Raw genomic sequence first — 15,724 nt, forward strand, 5'->3', positions numbered from 1 at the left:
TACAAAACACAGGGGCTGAAAGACCAGGTTCTGAAATAAAACTTCCTTTCTTTGAGCCTGGCACTGCACTTCCTGCTCATATAAATAAAACGAGCACTGAGGAAAATTACTAACCTCTCTGTGATTGTTCCCTTGTCTATAAAACTAGTGAGAAATAATAAGATGTATTTCAAGAGTTATTGTATGGAAACCAGTATGATATATAGATAAGATACTTAAAATGGTATCTAGCACGTGAAACCAATATTACTACTATATAAATTTAACTTTTTTTTTTAGAAATTAAGCAATTCTTTTTTTATATTTTTATTGGAGTTAAATTTAACTATTACAATAATATATTATAGAGGGCAGTGTTTATGCAGGGCATAGCAAGGGCATTTTAAGGGAGATGAACTGTAAAAAATTTCAACATCGGGGCTTCAGGGCAGGGAAGGTAAAGGATTTGGAAAAAACTTCCTATAAATTTAAGTGTTTAAGATGACTTTTGAAGAACAGGTAGGTATCCCAGATCTGAAGAGTGCACTGAGGCATTTGTGAAAATCCACACATAATTTTGAAGAAGGGAGTTAATAGGATCAGAGCCGCCCTTTAGAAGGATGAATGCTGGTTAGAGGTTCATTCTCAGTCCAGGCCATCTGAGAGCTGCTGTATACTCCATCCAAACTTCCAGGGTGGGGAAGTGAGGCAGGCTCCCCACCTGCTCTCCTCGGTATAATTTCTGTCTCTCAGAGAGACTGACTCAGGGCTGGTACATGACCCAAGCTATTCAGGTGAGTTAGTCCTGGGAATTATCAGAATTACAATAGCAAGACATGGACACAACCTAAACGTCCATCGACAGATGAATGGATAAAGAAGACGTGTGTGTGTGTGTATATACACACACACACACAGAGTAGAATACTAGTCAGCCATTAGAAAAGAATGAGATAACACCAATTGCAACAATGTGGAGGGACCTAAAGATAATCATACTAAGTCAGAAAGAGAAAGGCAAATACCATATATTATTTATATGTGGAATCTAAAATATGACACAAATGAACTTATCCATGAAACAGAAACAGATTCACAGACATAAGAGCAGACTTGTGGTTGCCAAGGGGGAAGTGGGGTGGAGAAGGGATGGGATTAGCAGATGCAAACTATTATATATAGAATGATAAACAATAAGGTCCTACTGTATAGCACAGAGAACCATATTCAATATCCTGTGATAAACCATAATGGAAAAGAATATGAAAAAGAAGGTATATATATGTATTACTGAATCACTCTGCTGTACAGTAGAAATTGACACAACATTGTAAATCAACTGTACTTCAATAACAATTTTTTTTTTTAAAAAGGAGTTACTTGTGGGGAAAGTGCTTGTTTTTGCTGTTCTTTCTAAGCAGGGAAGAGGTAAGCCTAGGGCTGTACTGGGTTATCCTTGTCACCATTAGGAGAGAGCATTACTGTATGTGAAGTCAAGCAGAAGCAGGACAGGAGCTCATATGTCTAATAACAACATGTGAAAACATTGAACTAACATCATCTAAGCACCTAGACACTAAGAAAATTCAGTTAAGTGAATCCTCCAAATCCTCTCCTTTTTTTTAAACTAAGCTTTTTTGTACTGGTTTCTTGCTTCTTAAAAACTGAGTCCTGAAAATACAGCGCTGCTCAGACATTATATCTTTTTTACATGATATGATTTAGAATGCTTCTAAGTCTATGTCCAAACTTCTAGGGGAAGAGTTTGCTGTGACTGGGATGTCTGCCTTGGGCACTGAAGGGATTTTGTAGTGACACTCAGGCCATATGTGTGCCTGCCTTGGTCTATACCTGTAGTGTCCTATATGATAGTCACTAGCTAGCTACATGTGAATATTTAAATTTAAAATTTATCAATGAAAATTTATCTCCTCAGCCACACTAGCCACATTTTGTGTTCAATTTCAAGTGGCTACATTTGCCTAGTGGCTGCTGGACAGTGCAGACAGAGAACTTTTCCCATTATTACAGAATAATCTATTTAGCAGGACTAGTCTATTCTATTTTCAAAAAACCACATATGGGGACTTCCCTGGTGGCGCAGTGGTTAAGAATCTGCCTGCCAATGCAGGGGATGCGGGTTCAAGCCCTGGTCCAGGATGACCCCACATGCCACGGGGCAACTAAGCCCATGCGCCACAACTACTGAGCCTGTGCTCTAGAGCCCGCGAGCCACAACTACTGAAGCCCATGTGCCACAACTACTGAAGCCCTCATGCCTACAGCTTGTGCTCTGCAACAAGAGAAGCCACCGCAATGAGAAGCCCGCGCACCGCAACGAAGAGTAGCCCCCGCTCGCCGCAGCTAGAGAAAGCCCGCACGCAGCAACGAAGACCCAACGCAGCCAAAAATAAAACAAACAAAAAAACACATGTACAGTTGTAGCAGGCTAATAAATTCTCTGAGAATTTCTTTTGTGTTACCTACTTCAAAATGTGATAATAAAATTAATACAGATAATTCCAATTAAATACACTGAAAGCTTAAAACTAAAAAAACTAATATATCAATGTCTTCTCTTACCTACATTCTTCAGGTGGTTTGGATCTTTGCTTTCACTCAAGAATGTTTATAATGTGCAAATATGAAACAGTAGTTTCTTAAGAAGTAAGGTGGCTCAAAAGCTAAATTAAACTAATTGTCAATCAACATGCCTCTCACTATGAGGACTGTGAGCCCCTTAATGGCAAAAATCCTTTGTTACTCAGATTAATTTCTTTAATACCCACCAACAGGCCCAGCACAAAGTGTGGTTTGTCAGATAAGGAATGAAGATGTGACAAACACTCTCTTCAAGGACATTTTTACCATCCAATTGGGAAGAACAAGATAAAAACAAGAGGATGAAATATGATACATAATAACTGACATATGATTGCCAGCTTTTATAGCAAAAATTACAAAAGTGAATACAGATAAGGAAACTGTCAGAATGAAAGTTTTATGAAAAATGACTTTTGAATTTATCTTGTATATGGATATGTAGTAAAGAATGGAGGGATCAGTATAAACATTTAAATATAAGCTCAAAAGCAAACACTTTTATAAAAGAAGAAATTGGTAGACAGAAATAGAGACAACTCTGGGCAAATTAAGGTCATCTGATGAAAAATCTAGCATGCAAGGGTAAAACTGTTATTATGTGCTACCTTAAATACTAAGAAGGTTTTTGAGCAAACAGATAATCGTTTCCAGCAGATTTCTCTACCATAAAGGACACTTGCATTTCAAAGTAGCTCACCAGGGGGCTGAAAATTTAAAGAAAATATAACCACCAATATTTTATCATTTATTTTTTCATCTTTTAATTTATTTCATTAGATGTATCTAGAGATATAAGTGCATATATTTGCATAGAATATTTTCCCAGTTTCAAGTTATATAACTGTGAATATTACAAATTAGGAGTCATTTTTCAATCATTCTCATGATTATACAACAGATGGCTAAATGCTTTTGAAGTCTTAATTATTATTTTTTGCCAATTTCTCATTCCAATCTTATCTAAAATGTCCTGCCTGTTTCTAATTGACCATTTTATGGGGAGTGAAAAATATGTCATTAGACTTTGTTACAGTTAATTATAATGAATTTGAGATACAATTCTGCAAAAGCATCATCATTTATTTCTTATTTATATGTTCTTCAAATCATTAACGTTTTCTTATCTTACTCTTCATGAAACATGGTGATATAGTTCTTTTTTAGACTTATACACAATATTAGGAATCATTTGGTCCAAATCTGTCATTTAACCGAGAAATCTGAGATCCAAAATCATGAAGTAATATGTTCAAGGTCATATATTAGTGACAAAAGACTACAACTCTAGACTCCTTTTGCCATTCCAATTATTTTACAATTATACTATGTGGCTACTACTAATAATTCCTACTACTAATGCCACATCATTCTTCTCAGTAACTCACACTGGCAATATGTACAGAGACTCTGCTATGTCAGACACTGTGCTGAGCAGGTTCATGAAGTATCTTTATCACTTATGATAATCCAGCAAGCCAAATATTTTCCATTCTTGACACTTTAAAAATTGAGGCTCAGAGAAGTCCTGTAACTTGCCCACAGTCATAAAGCTCTAACTGGTAGCACCATGCTGGAATTCTCAACCAGATCTAATTCCAAACCATGCGATTATTTTCCAAGCTTTGTTTTTCTAGGCTCTGTTAACTTTTTCACACTAGTTTCCACGTAAGCAAATAATTTTAGTTAGATGTTCAAAGGTCTCACAAGGTTGATTATCAAACAATTCTCAACTGACACTTGCTCTTAGCTCTAACTAGTCACCATACATACCACATATACAATCTGCGAGACCAGCTTCTCTTTTATCGAACTATGAAACTTAAACAATTTGTCCCTTGTTTCTAACATAACCATACATCTAACTCCTGAATCAAAAATTCTTAGGAACATTAATTTCTATTATGCTTTAAAGTGAAAAATCACGTTATAAATTTGTATTCTTTTTCTATCACAAGGATTCTTACTACTCTACACCATTTAATTCTACTACAGTAATTTATCAATTGTAACAGGCACAATTACCTTGTGTACCACTAAGGAAAAAATGCAAAAGTAAAAAACAGTGCTAGTTAAACTATAAAATATTATCCATTAGATCCACTCAGATATGTTTGTTTAAAAAATGAGCAAGTAAGTCAAATCATTCTGTTGTACACCTTAAACTAATACAGTGCTGTATGTGAGGTATATTTTAATAAAACTGGAGAAAAGTGTGTATCAATGAAATCATGGTAGTTGAAAATGGCTAACTTTTCATAATCTAAATAATTAAACCTATCAAAAAGCCTTCTTTTAAAAAGTAATTTTTCTATGTAAAAAATTAAATCTTATTTTAAAAAGGAGTTGATTTTTCTAGATTTTGGAGGGCCAAAAAGTGGTTACCTCATCAAACCTCTAGTGTTTGATATGAAGAGAAAAGTAAGGAAAATACAGGGAAAAAAGTCTTATAATTCCCAAATCTTGCTTACACAGTAGTTTATACTCTGTTCCAACCCGATATTTCATCAAACTTATTCTCAAAGTAGCAAAAATCAATGCAGTGTTTGATTCCTATTACGGAGAAGAGAAAGAGGACATATAGACAAGGGCACAGAATAAAATACCATAGACTGAATCATTAGGCAAAGACTTTAACACAAAGTATTGCCTTCCTTCCAATATGTGATTTGAAATTATTTTAGTCTATCCTCTCTCTGTCATAGTATTTTTAGCACATGCATTTGTTAGTCATGATCACACTGAGCAGAAGGAGAGTCAATCGTTGATGACTTATAATCTTATAAAAATCGATTATAATTAATTGGTAAGAATTATATTGCTTAAATATGAATCTGTCACTTCAAAAAGTTGTAAAGTTGTGTTTTAAAATTTTTTCAAAGTATTTTACCGGTTTAAAAGTCAATGGCTGACTTTTGGTATCAATTCCAACACGTAAAAAGCTTGGAAATCTTCACTGACATCCTCACCACAAGAAGAAAGCTGAGCAAATTAAAAACCAAAGCGATTTTCTTAGATTCATCAGAGAATTGAGGTCTCAGAGCAAACCGCCACTCCAAAATCTGGAGAGACAGAAAAGTACTGAAAATCACAGCTGAGATCAACTTACTGAGAACAGAAGCCACTGGAGCCAGTAACTGGTAGGAACAGTTAGATGTTAATTTTTTTTTTTTTTTTTTTTTTTTTGCGGTACGCGGGCCTCTCACTGCTGTGGCCTCTCCCGCTGCGGAGCACAGGCTCCGGACGTGCAGGCTCAGCGGCCATGGCTCATGGGCCCAGCCGCTCCGCGGCACGTGGGGTCTTCCCGGACCGGGGCACGAACCCACGTCCCCTGCATCAGCAGGCGGCGGACTCTCAACCACTGCGCCACCAGGGAAGCCCCTAGATGTTAATTTTGATGAGTTGCTGGAGCCTGAGTGTGGACTAGCTTGAGAGTTAAAAATTCCAGGGGCCCAATCTCAGGGGGGGACTGTACACATTCATAGGTTTGACTTACAAGAACCCAACCAGGTTCTCTCAGTGAAGATCAGTGAAGAATCCCCTCCTGTATAAGTGATGGTAGGGAGTAGAGGTGTAGGAGGAGAGAAAAGCAGTCATTCTGAAATACACCAGGAGAAAAGTACAATTTTCAAATATACCTAGAGCATTCTACATAACAAAACCTGCCTTCCAAAGGAAAATATCTTACCAGAACTTTATTTGACCTGGAGGGTACGGCAATTAGCCAACCGCAGCCTCTTCTACCTTTCCTATCTCACTTATTAAGGGAAATATTGAAAAAAAGAAGCTAAGAAACAGCTCTGGAGGTCACAGACCACAAACTCAGGTTCCACTAAAAAAACCCTGAGATTTAATTATAAGATTGTAGAACACTGTCCCTCCCCAATGTCTTACCACCATTTTAACAGGGTTCCAGTATAATAAGAGTGGATTGCAAATGCGAGAGCTGCAAGACACTGCTTATGAAGGAGTTCTTAGGGAAACCCCAAAACAGGGGGAATAAAAACAAACAAACAAACAGTAACCAAGCAAACTAGAGGGAACTAAAGCCTCTGGCACCTACATCTATGCAAATGTTAAACACAACCCAGTTCCAGTTACATTAACATAAAATCTCACACCACAAGCTTAACCCATCAATCTCTGTTTTCTAATATACCATGTCCAACTTTCAACAAAAAGTTGGAAAGCATGCTAAAAAGCAAGAGAAAACAGTCTGAAGACACAAAGTAAGCGTCAGCCTAGATTCAGTTATGACAAAGATTTCAGAATTGTCAGACAGAGAACTTAAAATAACTATCAGTAAAATGTTAAGGGCTCTAATGGAAAAAGCTGACAACATGCAAGAACACATGAGTAACTGTAAGCAGAGAGGTGGAAACACTAAGAAAGTACCAAAAGGAAATGCCTGAAATCAAAAGCACAGGATGAAGAATGTCTTTGATGGGCTCATTAATAGACTGGACAAGACTGAGGAAAGAACCAGTGACCTTGAAAACCTGTCAACAGAAACTCCTGAAGCTGAAGGGCAAAGAATAAAAGAATGACAAAAAGAACAAAATGCCCCCCAATCTGGGACAGTTACAAAAGATGTTAACACTTGCATAATGGGAAACCCAGAATAACAAGGAAGAATGAAGCAGAAGACTATTTGAACAATGGCTGGAATCCACAGATACAGGAATCTCAGGGAACATGAAACAGCATAAATAACAAAACTGGACACCTGGGCACATCATATTCAAACAGCAGAAAACCAAAGACAAAGAATATCTTAAAAGAAACCAGAAGATATGAGAAAGCATCTTGCCTATAGAGTAACAATGATACAAACTGAAGCAAATTTCTTGGCAGAAACCATGCAAACAAGAAGCCAGTGAAGTGTTTAACGTGTTGCAAGAAATAACCCCAGCAACCTACAATTCTGTATTCAGTGCAATTATCTGTTAAACATGAAGGAGAAATAAAAACTCTCAGACAAACAAAAACTAAGGAAATTTGTTGCCAGTAGACCTGCATTGCAAGTAATATTAAAAAAAGTTCTTTAGCAAGAAAAAAAAGGATATAAATCAGAAACTCAGAGCTGTATAAAGGAAGAAATAAATGAAGGTAAAATGAAATGTTTTATTTTTCTGATTTTTAATTGACTAACTGACTATTCAAAATAAGAATATCACTATGGGAAAGTGAAGTTAATGACAGCAAAATTATAAAAGATGGAAGAGAGGAATTGGGAATACTCTGTTATAAAGTACCTATACCCATTAAGCACTATAGTGTGATTTGAAAGTGGGTATAGATTTGCTACAAACGTGCACTTCAAACTCTAAGGAAACCACCACAGAAATTTTTTTAAAAGAGGTACAGGGCTTCCCTGGTGGCGCAGTGGTTGAGAGTCCGCCTGCCAATGCAGGGGACGCGGGTTTGTGCCCTGGTCCGGGAAGATCCCACACGCCGCGGAGCGGCTGGGGCCCGTGAGCCATGGTCGCTGAGCCTGCGCGTCCGGAGCCTGTGCTCCGCAACGGGAGAGGCCACAACAGTGAGAGGCCCGCGTACCACAAAAAAACAAACAAACAAAAAAACTGGTATGCTAAGACAGTAGAGAACATGGAATAATATACAATGTTCAGTTAAAACCAGAGAAGGCAGAAAAAGAAGGGAAGATTAAAAAAAAAAAGAGTAAGTACAATGATGAGAAAACAGTTACAAACATGGTAGACATTGATCTAACTATATCCATTACCACTTTAAATGTGACTGGTCTAATACACTAATTAAAAGAGACTGTCAAAGTGGGTTAAGAAAAAAAAGATACAACTGTATGTTGTCTATGAGAAAACCATTTAAAATATAAAGACACAGGTTAAAAGTAAAGGGATGAAGAAAGATATACCATGCTAACACTGGGAAATTACAAATTAAAACCATTATGAGAAACCATTATATACCTACTAGAATGGTTAAAATCCAGAACACTAAACTGAAAATACCAAGTGCTGGTGAGAATGTGGAGCAACAGGAACTCTGACCCACTGCTGGTGGGCACGCAAAATAGTACAGCCACTTTGGAAGACAGTTGGGCAGTGTCTTACAAAACTGAACACAGTCTCACCATAAAATCCAGCTATTGCACTCCTAGGCTTTTACCTAATTGAGCTGAAAACCGACATCCACACAAAAACCTACATGTGAATGTTTAGGGCCACTTTATTCATAATTGTCAAAATGTGGAAGGAACCAAGATACCTTTCAATAGGTAAACGGTTAAACAAGCTGTGGCCTGTCCCATATAATGCAGTATTATTCAGTGCTAAAAAGATCTTTCAAGCCACAGAAAGACATGGAGGGATCTTAAATGCATAGTGCCAAGTGAAAGAAGCTAGTCTGAAAAGGCTACATTCTGTATGATTCCAAATATATGACATTCTGCAGAAGGCAAAACCAGAGAGACAGTAAAAATATCAGTGGTTACCAGGGGTTGATGGAAGGAGGGATGAACAGAGGGAGCACAGAGGATTTTTAGGGCAAGGAAGCTATTCTGCATTATATTGTAATGGTGGGTACATGGTATGACATATACATTTGTCAAAATCAATAGAACGTTACAACACAAAGAGTAAACCTTAATGTAAATTATGGGTTACATTCATAATAATGTATTGATAGTCATTCATTAATTGTACCAAATGTACCACACTAATGCAAGATGTTAACGAGAGCAGAGACTACAGGAGAGAGGGAAGAGTAATATGGGAACCGTCTATACTATGGGTCAATTTTTCAGTAAATCTAAAACTGTTCTAAAAATTAAAGTCTATTGATTTTAAAATGAAGTCAATGGCAGAAATTAAAACTCTGTTTGGCTCTAGTGAGGACGGAGCATTAATAAGAGCTCCTCCTATGGTGAAGGAAAGAAACAAATCTGCTGCTACTTTTTGACACCATACTATGCTCCCAAATGCCAGCAAATATGCAAAATTAACAAAGCCCTTTATTCCCATCTTGAGATTAGCATTGCAAGCAGCAGATAGCTTAAAGTGAAAATGTTTATCACTTGCTCCTCAGTTTTCTCATTTTATCAATAAGATGGCAGAATACAAGTCTTTGAAAAGACTTTCCACAACAACAAGCAATTTAGTTTTCACTGATGAAAATAAATGAAACTCAATTCCTTATCAACTAGAAATGCAAAGTTAAGATTTACTAAGCCCTTCCTAAGTCCTAGATATGATCCTAAGTGAATGACATGCATTACTTAACTGAATCCTCAAAATAACTGTATGAACCAAGTACAAAAATTATTCCCATTTTACAGATGAGAGAATCACAACCTAAAGAGGCTAAGTAAATCTCCCAAGATTGATGATCCAGATTTCAAGCTGGTAGGTAGATTCAAAGCCTGTGTTACTGTGCCACATTGCTTCCCAATTCTGGGAAAACTAGTGTAAGACTTATCACAGAGATTACATTTCAATAATTTTAAGCAAGAAGAGACACTACAATGGAACTAGGATCGAGTACTAAGATATATAAAAATACTCCAGTTTTGGTCAATCTGGAATAAGATTCTGAGTGAATATTTTTATAAACGTTAGTGCTATCTGTGCAAAAATGTGTGTGCATGTCCATGTGTACACATGCATGTGTGATTGTGTATTATGAGAAAGACACAGAGCTAGAGAGAGAGAGAGACAGACAGAGAGAGAGAGCAAGAGAGCAAGAGAGAATTTAAAACATTGTTTAAAAACCTCCTTGTACTAATTCTGGATTATAATAACTTGAACAGGTCACCAAGGTATCAGAACATAACTTCTAACTGCTATACTGAGGGAGATGTATAAAGTTATATATCTCATCTCTGCTTTCCTTCCAATTACTCAGTGTGGAAAATGACATTGGCCTCCTAAAACCTTAACTTATGTTTGGACCCCTTCCATCTTTGAGTCCTATTCTAGTGCTGCTGACCATTAAAATGAATATTTCAGTGGGGCGGGAACAGTCCTGTTAGCCCAAGCCAAGCTGTAGCTTTACATGGCTTGTGCTCTTTAAGAGGTGAATCTAGCCAGCCAGCTCACTTTGTTCAGAAGTATTAAGTGGAAAGATTGTAACACTCAAAGAAAGGCAAAGTTCACTGGGTAAGACCCCAATAATACAATGGAGCATAAAACCTCTAGAATGTTTTACCGTAATATTTTATGAAACATATGCACACACTCTTTGTAACAGAATCCAATTCAAATGGTTTTAGAGGTCAGTTCAAAGTCACCACATACGCAGCATCTTTGTGAGAAATATGTACTATTTCAAAAGTACCCGGACCCAGAAGCTTCCTTTCCCTATTTTATAGTTCATTATCAGTCCCGCAGAGCATTATATTAGAGGAAAAAAAAATCACCTACTACAGCATGATATAATTTGCAGCCAAAACCTGAAGTTCAGTAAAATAATCCAAATTTCAGAATCAACAAATTCTTGTGTTATGGAACAAAAGCAATCACAGAGGGTAATTCTAAAAGGAAGTGCTACTTTAAGTGTGGGCAATAAATATAAAAATTTCAAAAATTATTTTATTCTTAACTTCAGAACCAATTATGAAAGCCTTTGACGGTCATTCATTGTTACGAAAGGAGCAAAAGACTCTCAACTCTTACATTTAAAAGAAAAGTGAATTCGGAATGGGCCTGATTAGAGCTAACTATTCATATTATTCTGAGGTTTCCAAAAAGCCCAAATGCTATGAACAACTATGATTCTCCTTAGGGGAAGGAAGTAAAGGTCCACTTTGCATGACAAAGGTCAGATTTCTGCAGGCAAATGAGACTTCTATGGTTGACTGTTCCTAGGCTGTCACTGTCTGAGTCCTAAGAGGTCAAGAGAGGTTCCAAATTCTGCTCACTGCTTAGGGAACACCCCTGGGGCCACTTTAATCATTTTAAGGTCATTAGAACTTTTCTTACTTTGGTTCCAGCTTTACTCCCGTAAATCTTGCTAATGCATATTGGCAATTCGGTACTGACATAGGTTAAAAAGAAATTGAAAGTATTTAGTATTATATGCAGATCAAAAGATAGAATCCACTTAAAAACTTCTTTTAAATCTAAGATTGAATTCAATGAAATTCAAGTAGACCTCAGAGAGTGATAATCAGGGCCCAATAGAAAAGCTACACTCTATTACGGCTGTACTGGTATTTGTACTATATGATCAATGCCACTCCTCTAGATTTCATTTAATATGATAAAGCTTTACTTGAAAATTATCTTATACAGTTTCCCTAATCATCAAATAAGTTTAACTGTGACAATATTTTATTGTTTACTTTTTTGTAATAACTATTGAGCCACTAAAATACAACAAATGCTGAAGTAAAAATTATTTGACTATATTTCAATGCTCTGCTATTTAGTGCAAACATACACCTAAACTTTCTCAAAGTGCACTGGAAATACACCAAATGGATTATATTTATAAAAGTTGGAAGAGTTTCGCCTATTTGTAATTAATGAGAGGTATCTCTAAGTATTTAGATGTGTAGAAAACATCTGTATTTAATTATATCATACTTTTCTTAGACAATAGGAATTGAATTAAGGAATATTTTGAAACCCCTATAGAGATATAAAAGTATTAATGGCTGTTCAAGAACTTTATTGGTACAATGCTTGAAAATGTTTGGTTTTACAGATCAGCAGCCTGACACTTCCTAAATATCAGATATTCGATATAAAGGGAAGAAACTTAACGTAATGGGCAAATACAGAAAATACACCACTAGAAAAGACAAGGGCTGTACCTTTTCACTATTATTACATATCACATAAAGAGATACAGAAGATGAGTTTCATATTAGTACAGATTTGAATTAAATTTTGTAAGGTATATAATAAGCAGGATTTCTCTTGGAATTGTGTTGTGGACTGAGAAATTCTACAAGAATAAATTAACAGCTTGCTATTCATTCTTCAGAGGAAAAATCCTAAGCCGTTCTCAGGGAAACAGTGGGACACAAAAGTAAGGGCTTTTAGTACTTGTCCTAAGTATTGAAAAAGATCAAATTTGCTTTCTGGATGCTTACTGGTTCCAAATGCCACTACTTTTCAAACTCAGTGTCACTTCTGCAGTCAGTTTTCAATCTCCCAGTGGTAAGAATATATTCAAAGGCTATGTGCACAGCAGGGTAGAAGTCTTTCTCCCTAAATGTAACTATATCACTCATCAGTAACCTCCTGCCATAAGGGGACTTGTGTTTTCTTTCCTTTTAGTGACTCCTTAGGCTCTTGAATGCCAGTCACTGCCCTAAGACCTGGGGCAATATTCACATAATCTCTGTCAATAGTTCCTACACATGCCATTGGTGCAACTAAATGTCAAGGCTGCAGATCAAAGTCCCCACATTCTAAAATCCATGTCCTTTATGGATCAATTTTCATAAACTATATGCCATGTTTTAGAAATATGTGGAGGCTCACTCTTTGCTTTGTTCCTTTTATCCCAGAGAAGTTTATTTACATGAAAGGCAATCTGATTTGTAGATAAGAGTGTGAAATTCTCATGCAATACATAAAACTCACTCTTTCCTTTGCACAGCCTTCCATTGAAGTATTTTACTATATCTGATATCTTATAGTAGAAATGTGAACATCTTTCGGCTATTAAAATAAAAAGGCACAAATTGCTTTACAATACTTGGCCATCCTTCCTCAGTGCCTGGTACAATACGGGCTAGATGACAGAATAAATTCTTACTCATGATTGATTTTATTTTTAAATCTTCATTATGCTAGAAGTAAATTATAAGACAGAAAATAGCTTCAGCACGTGTTTTTACAATCTATATCCATTTTAATTATTCAAAATTCCTTGGGAAAATGAATATAATTATTGGAAATAATTTTCACTCTGTAGATTTTATATACAAATTAAACAGATCTATAGTTCTTCAAGTAGGTCTGAGTAAAATACAATGGACCAAACTCTCTGCTCTGAATATCTCTTCACATCAATTGTGGTTATAAAATTTTTTTAAATTTACAACTTCCTCTAAAGAACTATATTTAGAAAATCTCAAAATATTTAGAACATAATGTATACAACTGCTATTTACGCTTCTACCTAGCTAAAATTTAAATATATTTATTATAGAGGTAAGAGCATGTAACACATTAAATATGCACATACCAGAGGGCTAAAAAGGAATATGGGAAAACAAACACAGACTGTAAAGCTATAGAGCTGTTTACTAAATTCCAAATTTATTACAGATTCATTGTCCCAGTTCCCCTAAGCAAATTTTAATACAATTACATGAGATTATTAGCTACAAAGCTTCACCATGAGTTCTCTTATAATCTGTGAGACACTAGGCAAGTCACTTACTCAGGAGCTAGCCTTGGCCTTATCTGTTTTAGTAAACAATTAAAATTTAAGGTTTTTAAAAGTGGGAGGAAAAGATTATTTCCATTTCTGTAGTAAATGGCTGAGGCTCAACAGAAAATCAGAGAAATGGAGGAAATTAGAGAGGTCCTCATTAACGGAGAAGATTTAAATTTTCTGAGAAATCAAATTTCTATTTTCTTTAATTCTTCTCTTTATTGCTAATAAGAAAATAATTTGTCTAAAACCCAAATGTGACTAACCTTTAAATTAAAAAAGCTACTTTGATAATATACTGAATGAACCGATACAGAAATAGGAGTGTGTGTGCGCGCGTCTGCTTATGCTGAGGGCAGAGGTGGAGAGAGCCTGACAGCTATGATTCAAATCCTTTGACGCTCCCCTAGAGGTATGGCAAAATAAAGCTGCAGGAAGGTCATGGAAGAGCAAGTGGAGTCTTCTTGTGGAACTGACTTACCAGTTTTTCGAAGAGGGAAATCGTCCTTTGCATCTTGTGCTCCTGGTAATGTGTATTTGTAGGATGGAGACGTTCCACTCAAGGGTGGAGAGCTTTGATCCAATGACGTGTGGTGGGCAGCCCTACAAAAGAAAAAGAGGGTTCACCATTTCCCCTTGAGTTTTTACTGCACATTGGTCAGCAATAATCGGTTGCACATGCTGTAACACGTGTCTCAGCTGTGTTTATGTTCTTTCTTTTTAGTGTGTACAAACCACAGCCTCATGTAACCAAGTTCAATTTAGCAGTATGTTACGGAATGATGCAGGATGCCCAAGAATGCCCACTGTGTGTTTGGTCACACAGTCACATAGAAAAGTTTGCTTCACTAAAGGAGAGAATTTACCCAGAGCCTGAGATTTGACATCTGAGATTATTGTGTATGTTTTCTTAAGAGCCATATTAGTGGAAAAGTCATCATCCGAATCCTTTTTAGTCAACAATGTAGAACAACCAAGGTAAAAGTAAACATACAGAAGGACTTCATTTAAAAAAAACTGCTAGGTAGTACATGAGAGTACGTGAGGGTGCCTTTCTACTGGAGAGACAGTACTGTGCGAATAGCCTCAGGTCTCCAAACTTCTATAGCAGTTTCAAGGTAAAGACTGGAGACACATCCTTCTTCAATATGAACCTGACCTTTTAAAATCTTTTGTCTCTCCTGCATTAATACAGTAAAACAGATGCAGTTGTGCTACTGGAGAATAGCTTAGGACTGAACATAGATTACCCAGTGGATATAAACATCTATAATCATTATATATGGAGAAAATATAGATAGGGCGTAGTATCACCACCATGATGATTCTACCAATATTATTTATTTGAATCAACATTCTCAAGAATTACCTGGTGTAAGGATATTTTATCTAGCCATAACTGGCAAAAAGTATTAAGTTCAGATTTCATAAATTAATGACTTATGGTTGTCCAGGAGTTGGACCCTACTGAAGTTCAGTTCAGTACAAAAAAAAAGGATTCCTAAGTAACATTTGAGAGCCATGTCGAATATACCCAAGGGAACAGCTAAAGAATTTTCAGCTGACAAGTTGTTTGCATGTAGTTGTTTCCACTTAACAACAACAACAAAAAAGGTATTATCTTTTCTTAAAACAGGTTTTAACTTAGAAGGAACATGAGTTAGTTATAAATTATGTATGTAATTTTAGGTAATAAGACAGAATTTCTTTTTCAATACTTTTTGATGTTGAATGAACATGTGAAAATTTTCTTCAGGGATTGGTTTCTCAAGTC

At 36.2% G+C, this 15,724-nt stretch overlaps 1 protein-coding gene across 1 annotated transcript in view; it reads right to left on the reverse strand.

The window, feature by feature from the left end:
* Positions 1-15,724, reverse strand: part of HDAC9 (histone deacetylase 9) — an 806,539-nt gene that overhangs the window by 457,070 nt on the left and 333,745 nt on the right. Inside the window, exon 6 of the mRNA XM_060020406.1 lies at positions 14,432-14,553. Within this exon, the coding sequence (XP_059876389.1) occupies positions 14,432-14,553 (122 nt within the window). The remainder of the gene's footprint in view (positions 1-14,431; positions 14,554-15,724) is intronic.

Source organism: Delphinus delphis, chromosome 9 (assembly GCF_949987515.2).
Source record: "Delphinus delphis chromosome 9, mDelDel1.2, whole genome shotgun sequence".
Classification (NCBI taxonomy): domain Eukaryota; kingdom Metazoa; phylum Chordata; class Mammalia; order Artiodactyla; family Delphinidae; genus Delphinus; species Delphinus delphis.